At 42.2% G+C, this 16,062-nt stretch overlaps 1 protein-coding gene across 1 annotated transcript; it reads right to left on the bottom strand.

The window, feature by feature from the left end:
* Window positions 1–13,129: 13,129 nt before the first annotated feature.
* On the bottom strand, window positions 13,130–15,495 carry LOC121062219 (atherin-like). The gene is made up of 2 exons (XM_040541955.1): window positions 14,916–15,495; window positions 13,130–14,482 (listed from the first exon to the last, which is right to left on the bottom strand). Exons 1-2 carry the CDS (start codon window positions 15,493–15,495, stop codon window positions 14,313–14,315), a joined length of 750 nt encoding a protein of 249 aa, XP_040397889.1. The 3' UTR covers window positions 13,130–14,312.
* Between the last annotated feature and the right edge of the window lie 567 nt (window positions 15,496–16,062).

Below are 16,062 nucleotides of genomic sequence, written 5' to 3' on the forward strand. Positions count from 1 at the left end.
AAAAAAAAAAATAAAGAAAATTTTGATTCTAAGCCTATGTAACAAGCTTATAGTAAACATATACAGAGCAGTTTTCTAGATGTTTCCTGTGCTTATAGTACATACAGAATGCATGATTCCAGTACTGCTACAAAGAACACAGACTACCAGCTACGCATGAGTAACCTCCCTTTTCAACTGAAATTAATGTATGGAAAGTGCAGTAACAGGAAAACTGCAGTTTTTGATAAAAGAAGAAATTCAGCAGTGAGATGCCAATGGTTTGTCATTTGATCTAACCTTCACACTACACTTACTTTATTTTTCATGTCTCAGTTGCTGTTTAAGTCATAATGGCTGGCTAAAAGCTATTTAAGGGGGAGAGAAAAGCCAACAATTAAAATAGCATTTTGAGGAATACAGGGGAAGAGTGGCTGATGACCTGTGTCAGAATCTGCTGTTTGGAAAGACTCTTTCACAACAAAAGAAGTATGGATATTTACTGAATATTAATTTGCCCTGTGCCTAGCCAGCTAATCAAAGCGAACTGGGACATTTTATTGTTCCTTTGACTGAAAAAAAAAAAAAAAAAAAAAAAAAGACAATTAATTATGCCTTTTCCTGAAATGTCCCCTATTCTATTCACCATGTGACCTATTCAACATACAGATTCAGGGTTGAATATGTCTACATTTGAATATTTCATGAAAGATAAAGGCTAGGGGCTAGAGACTGCTTATGCTGAGAGTTTGGTTTACACAGTAGTTTTTCAGCCCTTCCCTTGCTTAGGATCTGTCACTCACACAAGGAACTGACAAAATGATTTCTATTCATGCCTTACAGTCCCATTTGCCAAATTGCACGGTATCTGTGGGTTGGCAGGTAGCTGTTGTCTAGACACACACTTACCCAATGCCTACATCTGTTTTCTGTAGAATTAACGGTTCCTTTTTCTAAAGATACAATGAGCTCTTTCCAAGTGCTTTACACTACTGCAGAGACGTCCAGCGAAAATTACCCCATATCACCCTTGAATTGATGCAAAGCACATTATTGGCACCAGTTTAAGTGTGAACTTTAATTTCCATCTCTCACCACAGCAGAGAAAACCTTTCATATGTAAACTGGTGCCTCAAGGACCTTTTTTTGCAAAGCAGCCCAGTTGAACTTATCTTCAGTACAAAATTTCACGCAAGTCAGCCCTCAAGAACAGACAGGGTAGGCCAAATCACCCAGTGATACAGCTCAGTAATGTTCAGCAGAGGCAGTGGCCATGCCTGTTGGAAGTCTTTGGGGGACTTGGGCTGTGAGATCCCAGCCCTCTGAAGGACACTGGTACCTGGGTATACTTGGCCTCCTGAGATATGGCTTCAGTATTGCCATTGTCTTAGTCTTACATTTTTTCGAAGTCTTAAATTCAAGAGACTGGAATGTGAGTTTTTAAGAACAATGCCTCTGGAGATGCCTAGTCAGCTGGGATCAGCTTTTGCAAACTAGTTTTAATGCACGCCACATGCCCATTTTAGCCCTGGCAAGTGTGCACTGCTATCATTTATCACAGCAGATATTTGCTCTGAAATTCAGTGTGAATTTCACAGCAGTTTTAAATATGTTCTGTCTGGGTTGTATTAAAGTTGCTTGCAGTCACCCACTCTGGGACAATGAACATAACCTCAGCAGTGCCAAGGCAACTGAGTGGTAGTGCATGCATGTTCCTTCTTTTTAGCCCTGCTTCAGGCAACTCTTGACATCAACACATTTCAATAATATTTCTGATGAAGACAAGGCCTCAGCTCTCCATCTTGTTGTTTGGAAATGTATTGTGGAAGTACAACAGTTAACACTTCACGGGCCCTCGCAGGCCTCACTGGTTAAGAAATACATGTCAGCATGACCTACCGGCCTCACCAACTCAGCACAAACTAATTGACAAAGGAGTGAATCATTCTCAAAGGAGAGCTACTGCCTAGAGTTTTCTTACCTGACTGTCCAGAGCCTCCCTGTGTGATCCACATCACTGCTCGCTGTTGCAGTGTGCTGTAGTCCTGCTTATCTTGCACAGTTTGGTGAAGAACTGGTTGTGCAATCTATAGGTTTATAAACTCTGAAACTGCCCCCTTTGGGCAGAGCTCACATCAGCAGAGGCTGTGTGCTGCTGTTGTGTACCTATACTAAACTGCTTCTGATCTGGCCTGTATTACATTTATTCCCATGACTGCAGGGTGGTAGAGAATTTACCTCTGTCAAACTTAAAATCAGTGCATGCTTTATAAAGGCCAGGTATTCCAGCTTTCTTTAGGCAAACTTCTTGACAAGTTTAATGAACACTTTGTCTGGAGACTATGGACCATAGGTATCTTACTGGTTTCTCCTCGAGATTCTATTTTTTTTTTTTTTAGAATAAATTAATAGCAGTGTGGGGAAATCTGAATGCAAGCTATAAAATATCCATTTTTTCTTTTTTTTAGGTCCTGAAGTTTTATGCCATGATTCAAAATAATTCCAACTTAAAAAATAAAATAAAATAGTTTCTGTCAGGAAATATGGATACAGTTTTACATGTCTCTTAAGGGAATTGTGTGGTTAAAATTCTATGTTATTTTATATTTTGAGCCTGGTTGTCTGCAAGTGGTCACTTATTTAAAAGGAAAGGAAGATGCTTTCCACTGGCATGGCCTCATAAAACTTCCCTGCTTACTGACAGTTTGTTTTGGGATAGTTAAGAAAAAAGATTGCAGTTCTGCTGCTTTGCCTTTCTTCTGCCTTTTCTTTTTTAGTAAGAGAGAAGGGGGCTAAAGCTAACCTGGTGTTCACGAAACACTCACATAGCCCAATGGGAATTACGTAGCTCCAGAAAAGCGTCAGTGGCACAGCAATAAGTGGGATTGTCTTCTAACATGCAGCACACTTCCTTCCCAAGTGATCCTTAAACCAGAGTTGTCAGTCAGAGTATTTCAGACCCTGTGGGAAAACCTGATTTCCCACCACTAATGCACTGATATCCAGCAACCCTGAAAATTTCCATTCACTAAACAGCAGCAAAGCTCCATTATTTTCCTCTTTGTTCTTGTTATAAAAATGTATCTCACATATGGTGTGGGAGGGAAATTCTACAGAGTGCATTTAGAGGACATACACTGGTGAATTAGAATTGACACTAGAAGTATATTTTAAAAGTCACTGAAAACAGAACAAACCTCTATCAACTAATGCATTACATACTAATCTGATTTAATTCAAACACAAGAATTTTATCAGTCACAAGTATAAATATTCTTTGTTTATCTTAAAATTTTCTTTCTTTAACCACAGTTATCAAGGTGTTTGTTTTCTGATTTTCTGTGTTACCAGAAGCATCTGGCCTTGTCTTCTGGTAAGAGTCTTGTGGCATTTTAAAAATAAATAAATTAATTAATTAAAATATATATATATTCTTTAACTGTTTGGAAACAGTAGTGCTGAGGTACTAACAGGCCAACTCTTGTTCTTACCGCTGCCATCAGAATGGTTCCGAGGAGCGTTGACCAACATGGTGATAGTTGCTCTCTCTATATAAATATGTATATATATAACATATGAACATATATATAAAACATATAAAACTCCACCTTTGACAACCACATTTTTTTCACATGCTTTAAGCAAGCTGTGGATTTGCGAGGTTTGTTCTGTCAAATGTTTTTTTCCTATTTGGGCTGCCATTTGGAGCATACAGCTGAGCAGGTATCAACTTTACTTTCAGTCAGACATTGCTTTACTTTCTGGCCTGACTACCCAGTCAATTTGAACAGTTGTTTTTTTTGTGTGTGTGTGTTTTTTTTTCTTTTAAATTTGATGCAAAATGTTAGGAAAGGTTTGTAATACTTCATGGGATACTCCACAGGGTTGTTACTCCTGTGGATGAGAAATTCATAGGTTCGCCCTCTGAACAGAAAAGTAGAATGAGAATAAAAAATACATTGCTAAAACTGCAAAGTTCTTTAAATACCCCAACATACCAGCTGCATGTCTAGACACTCTGTTCCTAAGATTTTGAATACAAAATAAGGCTTTTGGCTTTCCTCAGTAAGGGGTTTTACTTGAATACGAAATAGACATGGCTTTACTTTTGACATTGACCTGCTGTACCTGAAAAATACACTGTATTCAACAAAAACTACTTTTTTTTTTTTTTTTTTTTTTTTTTTTACTTTGGTCAGAAATGACAGATGGAAAAATTCTCTCTGCACATTTTTTTTTCATGTATTGTTTTTTGTGTTTTATTTTTTAGGGTCTCTTGCTAATGCTTGACGTGATGGAAGTCTTCACTTTATATGAGAAGATACCTAAACTATCTGCTATTCTCTCCTCTTGACAGAGTTTCCAAGGAATGACAGGTATCTTTCAAGTCTCTGTATGAAGGCCAAACAATTCTGGGCCTCCTAAAAGACATTCCCACCCAGTAATGTATTGGTCTTGATTATCTTCAAGATTGAATCTAGACAAAAGAGAAGTTTCTACTGCCCTACTTCTGCTTGAAGGGTTGACTTAGTTGTAGCCATTCCCCCTCAAAATCAACAGGAGAGTTAGGGACTTTCTGCAGTGATGGGTCCTTTGGTGGTCCTCTAAAAGGCAAGATTCATACATTCAAAAAGGTATGACAGTAACATTCTGGTGTGTACCTCTTTCAGGATATGTTCCCACTCTTGTTTGCATCACAATGAACTTGTGAGGCTGAGTCATTCTCTGAAGCATGTTACAGCTGCTGAGTTAGGGAACGGAGGAGGGAAGAAAAACCTGTGACCACACAGCAGTCCTGTTAAAAGCAGAGTCAGATGAACTGACAAAGCAAAACAGCAGGCCTTCTCTTCGTTTTCTAGGTCAGTTTGCTCCAGTCAGTACAAAGGAGTGGGAAACTGAAGGATGTCAGTCTTCAACACAAAAACTATGGTTAGGACCATGTAGCTAAACCCACTGAGAAATGTCAATTTAGAGGAGAGAATTGCTGCTAACCTGAAAGGGGTGCAGTGACAGCACTGTGCTCTGGAGAAAAGGGAAAATTTGTCTCCGTGTGGATGACTGAGCTTTGAGAAAGGGCATGTCTCAGCCATTAACTGCATGTGCCTCTGACCCCAGTCTTCTTGCTGTAAAGATGGGCTTTCAAGTGACAAGGGGCTGTAAAACCTGTTATTCTCGTACAATTCCTGTAGGAATTCCTGGATTATGCTGAATCAGAAAAAAATAAAACCCTTGCTGGGTCAAAATATTCTTGGATCCCCTAATGATCTTTTGCCCCATAAATCTGTGGACAATGACTCTTTTGCTAGGTGGAGGATCAGGTCAGTTTGTTTGTTTGCTTGTTTGCTTCCTAGTTTTCCATATTCTTCCAGCATAGGCAGGTTTGGAGCCACAACTGCTAGAGAGGAGTTCATACAAAGTTCTCTAGAGAGCCCCTGGGGATGGAGGGCTCAGGCAGTAAGGTCCTCAGCTGCGTCAACTGGGGACCAACCCTTTGCTGTAGCAGCAGTGCTGAGGTCCACAGAAACCACAAAGGCAATGGGGGTCCCAGACTGTGCAGGATCTCCAGGTGACGGCTGAAGAAGCTGTGCAGTTTGGTTTGGCAGACTGGCTCTACCTGGGAACAGGTTTTTTGAAAGAACATGGAATAGAGGAAGCTGGAACAGATAAACTGCTGCTCAGAATCTGTTCTGGAAGGAAATACCTTCTTAAATGGATAGTGAGAACAGAGTGCCCATGCTGCATCATGGATGCAATGGATGGGGAAAGTAGGTGTGAGACTGCCCATCCTGGTTCTACTACAGGTTAAAAAAAAAAAAAAAAATAAAAAAATAAAAAAAAAATAAAAAAAAAACTATCTCTAAGTTTGCTCCTATGTATTAGAATAACAGGTCCAGGTCTCAGGAATTTTCAGCTACCTGACCTGTTTGCTGGTTCTAAGTCCCTTTTCGACAAAATTTTAAATAACTGGAATCTTTTTTGTCGTGGAAAAAACAACAATCTACTGCAAAACCTCTTATTCTGCTTAAGCAGCCATGCATTAAATTAGACACTTCATAAATCCTTTTAAAGTTCCCATCCAAAATATACAGAAGGAGAGATGCCTTAGCTCTTAACATCTGAATGTTAAGATGTAATTATAATAAATGCATATGGCAAGGTAGAGAAGAAAATTTTATGATACCTTTGTTTTTGCTTGTTTCCCCGATTAATCATCTGTGTATCCAGCCCTGCTCCTTGCCTACTCAACCATTCCCCCCAAATTATTCTAAATTTCCAGACACCTCAGTGTTTTCATACAGCTACACTTTTCAGTATCATATACCTATAATAGATGTGTCCTTTCACCTCCAAGGTCCACAAGGAGCAAGGCATTGAGTGGGTCTCTGTGGGCAGCTCTGGGTATGAGAGCACAGTGGTGTCAGCTGCGGGACCAGGGGCGTCCCAGTTGGCTCTGGGTATGCATGTGTGCAGTCCCAGCATCTGGAGTGGGACTGTGGTCCTGGCGGCTCATGCCTCCAGGTGCCAGCAACTGGAAATGGGGATTGAGGGCAGCTACTCGGCAGACTGAATGCCTGAGCACAGGTGCCATGGGGATCCACCTTGTACATAAGTATATACCTATATATATATCCTTTTTCTTAGTAAACCTCTGTCCTGCTCACCCAGAGAGGGGAACAGGATGAGGCCACTGGTGCTGTGTTTGTGTGAGTGCTCTCAGTGTTTGCCTGTGATCTGTGCAGCTGGCCATGTATATATGTGCTGTATATGTGTAACCTCTGTGCATGTTCCTGCTGAAAATACACCTTCAGACATCCTGCTGGTTGGACCTGGTTGGACCTGGGGGCATGGGATTGCACCAGCTTCACTTCCCTCAGGCTATCAAATCTGGAATCACATATTTTGCTCTAACCGATGGCGCTCTTGTGGTATCTGTATCCACAATGTACCTGTACATTTCTGGAAAACAAAACAAAACAAACAAACAAAAAAAAACTTAAATTTTCATGAGCTTGTCACCACGTGCACATTTCAAATGGCCAAACTGCATGTGAAAGAAACCAAAGAATTAGTTGACGAATGTCAGCAAATGTAGGTAAAGATCTGCTGACAGGTTAGGTAACCTTGAGTTTTGAGCCTGTCCAAACTACTCCAGAAGTTACTAGGAGGTGAGCTGGGGAGGGGAGAAGGGGCATTCGTACAGACAAGATTTCTCACTCGTCTCAGCAAATTCTGAGCTGGAACAGAAGACTTCTGATTTACACTGGGAAGGGACTAGAAGGGATGCCCAAGTTCTTCCACTGAATTCAATTTCAGTCTGTGTGACTCCTCTTCATTTGTCTGTGCCAACCATCATCTGTGTATCCAAGCCAAGGATGTTTGATACATTCCTCAATTTTGAGCGATATCCTTCTTCAGGTAACTACAATTCTACTCACCTCATTCATGAATTACACAATATTTTCTTTCAAATCTGAGCCAGGAAACCAAATATCTGAACACTTAAATATTGTACAAACTAGTGCAATTGCAACTGGACGTAACCATACAGCAACAGAGCTTTTCTTTACCAACATTGAGAAGTTTATTTTTGAAAAACTCTTTTTTGTTGCATTCTTTTGGTTTTGTGTTATAAATCCTTTGCAAGCTGGGTACATCTATATTAGCAAATCAAATTACTAAAGGAGCTCTTTCTAGATATGAACTTGCTTTGCATCTGTGCTTGGAGTCCTGCAAAATACAATTGAGTGCCCAACTAGTATAACCCAAGCAGCTTTCCCCTGGTGGTACCAAGGTTGAAGCCACATACCAAGACGCTTCTTAGCACATCCCCAGCACAAAGCAGACATGACATGCCCCAGCAGCTAGCTATTGTGTTGTACATGGTGTGGGCCTAAAACATTCGGTGAGGGTGAATTTCATTGCTGATCTGAACATAAGATCCTGGAAAATACAGGATTGCAACAAGTCAGACATCACAAAGTACAGTTTTTAGGGCATCTGTAATATTTTTTTAATATCTAGATCTGTAGATAAGTATATGCAGTTTTGCATAGGGGTAATATACCCCTTTTGTGAATAAGAACAACACAAATCAGTTCATGAAACTAGATAATTATTTATACGTCCCTGAGTTGCAAATTTATTTATGGAAATTAACATAATCCTAAATATTAAGCAAAATATTTTCTGCTAGGAAAAAAACATGTTTTTGTTTCTTCTGCCTCTCTGATTCCCTGCCAACTTCAACTTTTGCTTAATGTCTGCAACCATATTATTACTTTGATACACACCCACTGATGATTGAAACTTTCTCACACAAAAGAAATCAAATCAGTAAACTCAGCAAGTTTTTCTAATAAAGATTTGACAAATTTGAAATAGCAGACTAGCCATTTTTCTATACCTATTTATAGATAAAAGTTCAGATTTCACTAAATTAAGAGTGAAACCATATTTCTCCTAGGTAACAAGTTTCCTATTACAGTAGTTCAATTTTAATCAGTTAAAGTTGAAGATTTGTTTCCCTGTATAAAACACACTATTACTAGTTGCAGAGACTCAACTATTTTCATTTTCTCACAGAAATGAATTTAAAATTGCAATTTTAATATTATTCTAATGTACTTCAAAATTTATAAAAGTTTGCAAGTGATGGACCTGTTGCTGTTTCAGAAATTTGCGTCCAAAAAAGCTGCATGATATAGTGAGTAATGTCTGAACAGATGGATTTTCAGCTCCATAGCAATAGCTGGAAATCTGAAGCAGAGTAGGGCAGGGATATATTATTGTTTTCCCTTTATCAGCCTTAGTAACACCATCTGGCTTTCAATTACGGAACTGCAACAAAGCCTATTTTCTCTTTATCACCATCTGGTACCTCACAGTCAAGCGACAGAATCATATGACAAATTTAACTGAGGGTTTTAAGAATTTCATCCTTTGCAACTTGCAAGGTAAACAGAAGTAGTAGGGTTGCATATGAAGTACTAAATTAAGAAGTGTAAGGATACAGGCACTGGAACTTGATCAGATTACCTTCATGGAGGAAAGAGTGGGAAATGGCCTAGACCGGTCTGGCTCAATCAACAACCTCCCAGATGACTTCTGGGACCGCACAGCATTTGGATGCACGTGGATGGGCACATTTGGAGGCTCTGAGGGTTTGATAGCATGGCCAGACTATTTTAGTTGTCATCCAGGCTAGAGAATGATCCCAAGGACTATTTAATTTACTAGTACAGCAGTCCCATTGCTTGGGAAGAGCAATGTTATTGTTCCTACCCACCCAAAACATAAAGAGAAGACACCAGGTTGTGACTGATTACTCAGTGATACAAGCTTTTGGCTTTCTGCTGTCCGCAGTTGCTGTACATGGGATTATTATGTAACACATTGATGTTTTTGGAATATTTCCATCCCTTGTGTGAAGAATCTTGATGAGGATAGAAATAGTTCTGGGTTAGAGACGCTGTTCTGAATGCATGTTACTGTTCTTAAAATTACTATCTTCCATGACACTTGGTGAAATACTGTAGGAATGAATGATTAGTTGAATTAAAATTAGTTTCAGGTATCATTGAGAATAAATTGTGCTTATTCATTTTATTACAGCATGTGTAAATTCATGTGATATGCCTTTGTAACTACCATATGATAAACCTAGACCCAGGTATTTATCAGCTGACATCATAGTTGAGACTTTCATATGTTTATCAAGGCATGTTTTATTACTCTATATTCAGAATATAATTTCTTACATGAAGCTCATATTCTTCACCCTGCATTGCAATCAAAGTTACTGATAGGTTAACTAATGATTATATCAAGGTAGAAAAGTCATCAGAGGACACTGAATAAATGTTTGAAGTAATGTTACATACTATCTATTGGGTTTAAAGTGCCAACCTAAATTGTCTATCATCAATTTCATAGTTCATTCCTTGTCTGCCAATAAAATTATTACTCTTCCTGCTTAACATGTATGATAAGCACCAGTGGTTTAGTAAAATTAGACATAAATAATATTTTATTATTTAGAGCAGCTTTTGAACAACAGCAATAGCTGTATTCTGTCCCTTAGAAGCATACGAGTGTTCTCTGGTGGCCTTTGAAATCACTGACAGAAACATTAATTCTGAAAATGTACATTGGGTTCACCAGTGAGATGCTCCTATTTTACAGTGGTAAATTACACTAATTCCATTGACATTGTATGTTTTATAGAAACCGAAGTAAAGCAGCAGTGAGTAAGATCCAGAAAACGGTATTTTAAGAAAATGATAAGCTAGCTTCTGTTCAACCAGATTTTGTATGATTTTGATTTAAGACCAGCTCAGTGCTTTTCTCAAAGTATTTCTACCTCAAGATACATGTAAACCTCAAATAAAATGGAAGTATGTATTGCCCCTCTAAGTCCTTCCTGTATCACATAAATAGGTGGACAGAGATACATCATAGCTTTTATTTTTTGAGAGTTTATGTTTGTTATGGCCCTGCTTCCAGACAAATATAGAGAATGTGAGTAACTAAGGACAGAAGAAAATGTATCCTTTCAGTGTAGACAGAGATGCATGTAATCCTGGCCTTTCTCACTTTGAGAAAGTGAAAAAATGCTCAGCTCCCACCCTTTAGGAATTGAATGTTTAATAAATGAGCATTACTTTTATTTCACTGGCCTTTTCATGGGTATTTAAGAGGGATTGCTTCTCTTCCTGAATTATTTAGTCTCCTGTAAAAAAATAAAATAAAATAAAATAAAATAAATAATAAAATAAAATAAAATAAAATAAAATAAAACAAAATAAAATAAAATAAAAGTCTGATTTGTACATTATTCATGGTTGCTGAATATTGTTTAATAAAACTGGGACACCTCACAGCTGATTAAAAGCGTAATATGGTGAAACATTCATCTCTGTGATAAAAATAGCCAAACAGGGTATTTATTGGATCTGAATTTATTAACAGGAATTACTGATATATACAAATGCATTTTATGAAATCTCTTTCCCCACTGAGTGATGGTTTGGATGAGGGGTTTGCCTACTATAATGAAAACTGGTATGGCTAGCAAGAACTCTGAGATTCCCACTGGTGAATTGCTGTCACATGCACAACCAGTGCAGAGTGGTATTATCTTGGTAAACATGATCTGAACGTACAGGTATCTGCCGGTGCTCATTCTCAAGCAGCATGTCTCATGCCACTAAATTCTAGATTGTATCTGCCTTGTCACAAAAGTGCAGGTCCTGGTCATGCAGCAATTGTGCAGTCTGCAGGTGTCCTTTCCTGATTCCGTGGGCTAAGAAAGACATGTCTAGCATGGATGGCAACTTGACCACCCTGACCAGCTCTGCTAGGCAATGTACCCAGGAGAGCTATGCTGCACCACAACACTCACCCTCAATTTTTTGGATTCTCTTTCTAGGTTAGAAATAATTTTCTGTCATAAAAGTAATCTTAATTTTTCAAAACATTATTACTTTTCACAAGAAACAGTAAAAGATTATATAAATTACATTGATTTAAAATATAATTTAAAAAAAAATTCAAGCTTGAAGTTTTTTATTTAAGTGTAAAAAGTACTTTTTAGAAACTTCATACCATATGCTGATAGGCATATGTGGGTGCTAAACTTTTTTTTATTATTATTATTTTTACTTATAGATAGAAGCACATTTAATGGTAGGCTCCAAATTATGATTCAGCCTCTGACTTCATTCTACCGAAATGCCAAATAATTTGCTAACAACTGGGGTAAAGAAACATGAGACATGGTGAGCCTAACTCATCAGAGATTCATATGGCTAACCATTTTTTTAAGTCGGAAAATACTTGCTGTAGATACCTAAAAAAAAAGTTTTAAAAGTATGGATTCTTGCTACAGAAACATCAGAGTGTTAGAACAGTGAACAGTGGCTGGAATAAACATTTGCAAGATAATGAAATATAGTAAATGTATTTTTGATATATTTAATATTTTTTGCTAAATGAATGTAGATTTGAATATTATTTCTTAATTTCATTTGTTTTGAAGAGGCACTGTAATCTTTACTTATGATACAGTTGAAGGTAAATGTGTAATCTTTTGTGGTTCTATAGGAACTACTTTTTCGGAGTTAGTTTCAAATTATAGTTCTGATCTTTCTTTATAGTGGATTTTCTTCTTTTTCCAGAACTTACAGCAAAAAGGAAGTACATTGCCCTTTCAAAAGCCCTTTCCAATTAAAGAGCTAATGGGATCTTTTAAAAATGCTTTTAGAGTGTGTTATGTACATAATCCCCCAGAGCAAAAAGAGTCTCATCGGCTTCGATTTTTTTATGGAGCCCTGACTGAATGGCCAGCAATACTGGAACATTTGGCTTTTTCTTGTACATTGTTGTTCCAGCTCCTCAGAAAGCCAAATACCTACAACCAAAAGGAGATGGCAAGTTTTTCAAGCTGCAGTACGGTTTGGTATCCTGCTGCAGAAGCTTCCTTTGTGATTCACAAAATACGTATAATGCACTGAAATGGTCACCACAACTGGGATTTGACTGATGAGATGCAGAAGAGTTCTTAAGGTTTCCTTTGCTTTATCTTTTGATAAAGTTCCCTTTGGTGACCCATTCTCCTTGAGTTTCAGTCTCTACATTAATGCAAAGTTTAAGAGACATTTATTTTTCAAATTTCGATTGAAGCATTTCCTTATTTCAAAAACAATCCCAACCGGCTAAGTGATAGCCTTAGTTATTTTACTGTTTCTATTTTTAGTTTGTAGTAATTCAGCCTCTGTATAGCTATGCTGCTTTATCTCCCAGTTAGAGGAACACTCATGAGGTGGCAGTATCCAGAAGAGACTCCCATTTATCTTGTTGTCAGTACACTTCTTGGAGTAGATGGAGTACTTTATCTTGCTGTTTATAAACCTTGAGAAAAATTACACTTAACTAGCAAATTTTAGGTACTTCTATATGCAGTATAAAATTTCCAGCGGGTATGAAAACATCGGTGTAATTTCCTCTGAATAGCGATCTCTTCGTACTACCTGCACTTGATAGAAAACGCAGCAATGTTTTCTTAAATATTTTTTCTTTAATAACTGCAGCTCAACAGCTGTGTCCCAGTAGTAACTAACGGCTTTGGGTACTAATATGAGAAAACTTGTAGGAACCTTGTACCATGTGGGTGTACAGCAATTTCTAAATATGGGTTCACCTGAAAAAAGCCAACGAGTCAATTGCTTTTGAAACTATGGGTTCACAATAGGGAGATTTTTTAGGGAGGTTTTTTTTTTTTTTTTTTTTTTTTTTAAGGAAAACAGTTTTATCAGGTATTGCTCATTGGTGGCTCTTCTACAGACTTTACAAGAATCCTCTGTCATTTTATTATGTGTTATTCCTTCACATTGTTTCTCTCCTGTTCAAAGATATTACAGATAATGTGCTATAAGCCCTAGATTTCCTATGTGGATAAGTCATATGGCATGTGATTCTGGATCAGCAGTGCTTTCTTTTATCGATGTGTGCATTACATGTATTATAGCACTGCCAGACACAGAGCCAATGTCAAGAAACTGCTCTTTAGCTTCTTATTTATTAGTGGGCAAAGGTAGCTAGCTGCTCTTCTTTGGTACTAGCATTATTATCCAGGCAGTTTAGGCCATATGTGGAGACAAAAGGAAACAGCAAGTCTTGATAGCACTGGACTGAATACAGAAACTGACTACACGAGTTGAAGAGAAAAGCTTTTGCAGCAGGAAAAAGTTTTCTCATCTCTGACGTATGGCCACCAGGGCTACTCTTTGGGATGCTTCTTGAACAAAAAGCATTGGTATAAAAGAACAAGAACTATGGCTCGTTCATTCATTCTTGTTAGCTTCCTTTATTCTAAGTCTTCCATTGTCCTCAACAAAACTTGTGCTTGTGTTTTGCAGAATGCAGGTCTGTCTATTTTCATTTACCTCCTACTCCACTCTCTGAGAAAAAGCCATGCAAACCGTGCATATGCACGCGTTTGTACATGTGCGAAAGGGAAGGCAGAGTGTCAGAAAAAAGAGCAACTCACATTTATCATTCAATTATTTGTAACTTTCACATCCATGCTCCAACCGCAGAGAAAAATTCTGTGTATGTGCCCATTTTTCATCAGTTTTATAATCTGCATGTTTCTGAGGATTGCAGCCTCTGGCCAAGTTTGCACGCACAAGGATGCAATTTGCCAATTGTAAGAAATAAATAAAAAAGGTCATTCTTAGAAATCGTTAGGAAATTGACACCACTGCTCCTGAATTACCCACCGGGAACCTGCCACTCCACATCCTCGATTTCGAGTCGCGTTAAACGCCGCTATTTCAGAGCGTGCAGGAAAAGGCCGAAGGCGAGGTGCCGAGCTCCGGGAAGCAGGCACCACCGCCCCCGGGGGATGCCGGCAGGCGGCGGGGGGCGCCCCGACGGCCCGTCGGCACCGACTTGGCCTCCATCCTCTCCTCGGCACCAACTCGGGGACTCCGGCCACGGCCACCTGCGGGACACAAGGATGAGGGGCGTCGAGGAGCCGCTGCCCCCCTCTCCCCCCCCCCGAGGGAAAAAACCCATCCCCGTCCCGCTGGGGGACGCGAACCCGGTTACTCCTCGCGGGGCCGCGCTGGAAAAGGCCGCCCTCTCCCCCGGGCGTCCCCCGCCCGTCTCCCTCCAAGGGGGGCCGCGCCCCCAGACTGCGGCACCCCACAGCGGGTCGGGGGGCTCCGGGCCCCACCGGGGGTAGCGGGAGCGGAGCGGGTGCGTGATGGTGGTGCCAGTGGGGGGCTCCGGGGGATGCTGGTGGTGTCGTGGGGGGGCTGCGGGGTCCCTCCCCGCCCCGAGCACCCCCGGCGCCTCCGTCTCGGCGGGGGCCGCGGCGCGGAATGAGCCGCTCCGCCTCTGCCAGGGACGCCCCCCCCAGCGCCCGCCCTCACCTCGAGCTGGCGGCGCTGCCTCCCCGCGCTGCCGCCTCGCCTCACCCGTCCCCGCTGAGCCGAGCCGTGCCGAGCCAAGCCGAGCCGTGCCGTGCCGTGCCGAGGGGGCTAGCCGGCCAGCCCTCGCCCCCACCTCCCCCTCTTTACGGCTGCCTCCCCCCCATTCTCTATCCGCAGTGAGGAGAGGAGCCGCGGAAGCTCGCTTGCGGCCGGCCCTGTCGGCGATGGAGCGGGCGTCGCCCCCCGCCTCAGCCTGCCCGCCGCCCACAGGAGGGCGGTGACCGAGCTGGCGCCCCGCCGGGGGCCGGCGCGACCCCTCGCAGCGCCCCGCTCGGATGTCACGGCGCCCCGGCCGCTGCCCACCTCGGGGGGGGGCCGTGGAGGGGGCGGCAGGCGCAGCCCCGGCTGCCTGAGGGAGCGCACCGGCGGCCGCCAGGTAAGCGGCGGGGTTGTGGTGATGGGGGTTGGGGGGGTGGGCAGCCCCGCTGCCGTCGGGGGTATCGGCCGCGGGGAGCCCGCCCGGCGGGGCAGGGGAACTTTCTGGGTTTTGGGGGGACCCTCGGTGCCCCCCCGTCTTCATCCCCCATGGTGTGAGGGGGGCGAGCGGACGCGGGATGGGGGAAACCCCCTCCCTCCCCCCCCCCCCCCCCCCCCCGGGGCTCTCGCGGGGGAACGGAGACGGGGGGTCGCTGTGGAGGGCATCGCCCCCCCCAAAAAGGGCTCCCCCGTCTCCCGTCTAAACCCGTGATGGGGGGCTGGAGCCCCCCGGGGTGTCGGTGCACGACAGCCCTTTGTCGCCGGCGCGGTGGATGTGCCGCTGTGTCCGCATCCCCGCCGGGTGGTGGTGGTGGTGAGGAAATGCTCCGCGTCCTGCCGAGCAGCTCCCCCCCGAGTGCTCCCGGGAGCATCCCGAAGTCGGGGATCCCCAGCACGCAGCTGGCAGAAGCACAGGTACGGCCCCGGGACCACCTGCGGCCACGCCGCGCCGCCGCTCCCCTGGGTGCAGGCTGCGGGGTCTCGCCTGCCCTGTCCCACAGCTGCCGGGATCAATGCCAGATGTTCCCGAACGTTTGCCCGCCCCCCCCCCCGCCCCCCGTAGCCTTCCTCGCCAAGCAGAGAGGAACCGCAGTGCTTTCTCATTGTATGC

Source organism: Cygnus olor, chromosome Z, assembly GCF_009769625.2.
Source record: "Cygnus olor isolate bCygOlo1 chromosome Z, bCygOlo1.pri.v2, whole genome shotgun sequence".
NCBI classification, from domain to species: domain Eukaryota; kingdom Metazoa; phylum Chordata; class Aves; order Anseriformes; family Anatidae; genus Cygnus; species Cygnus olor.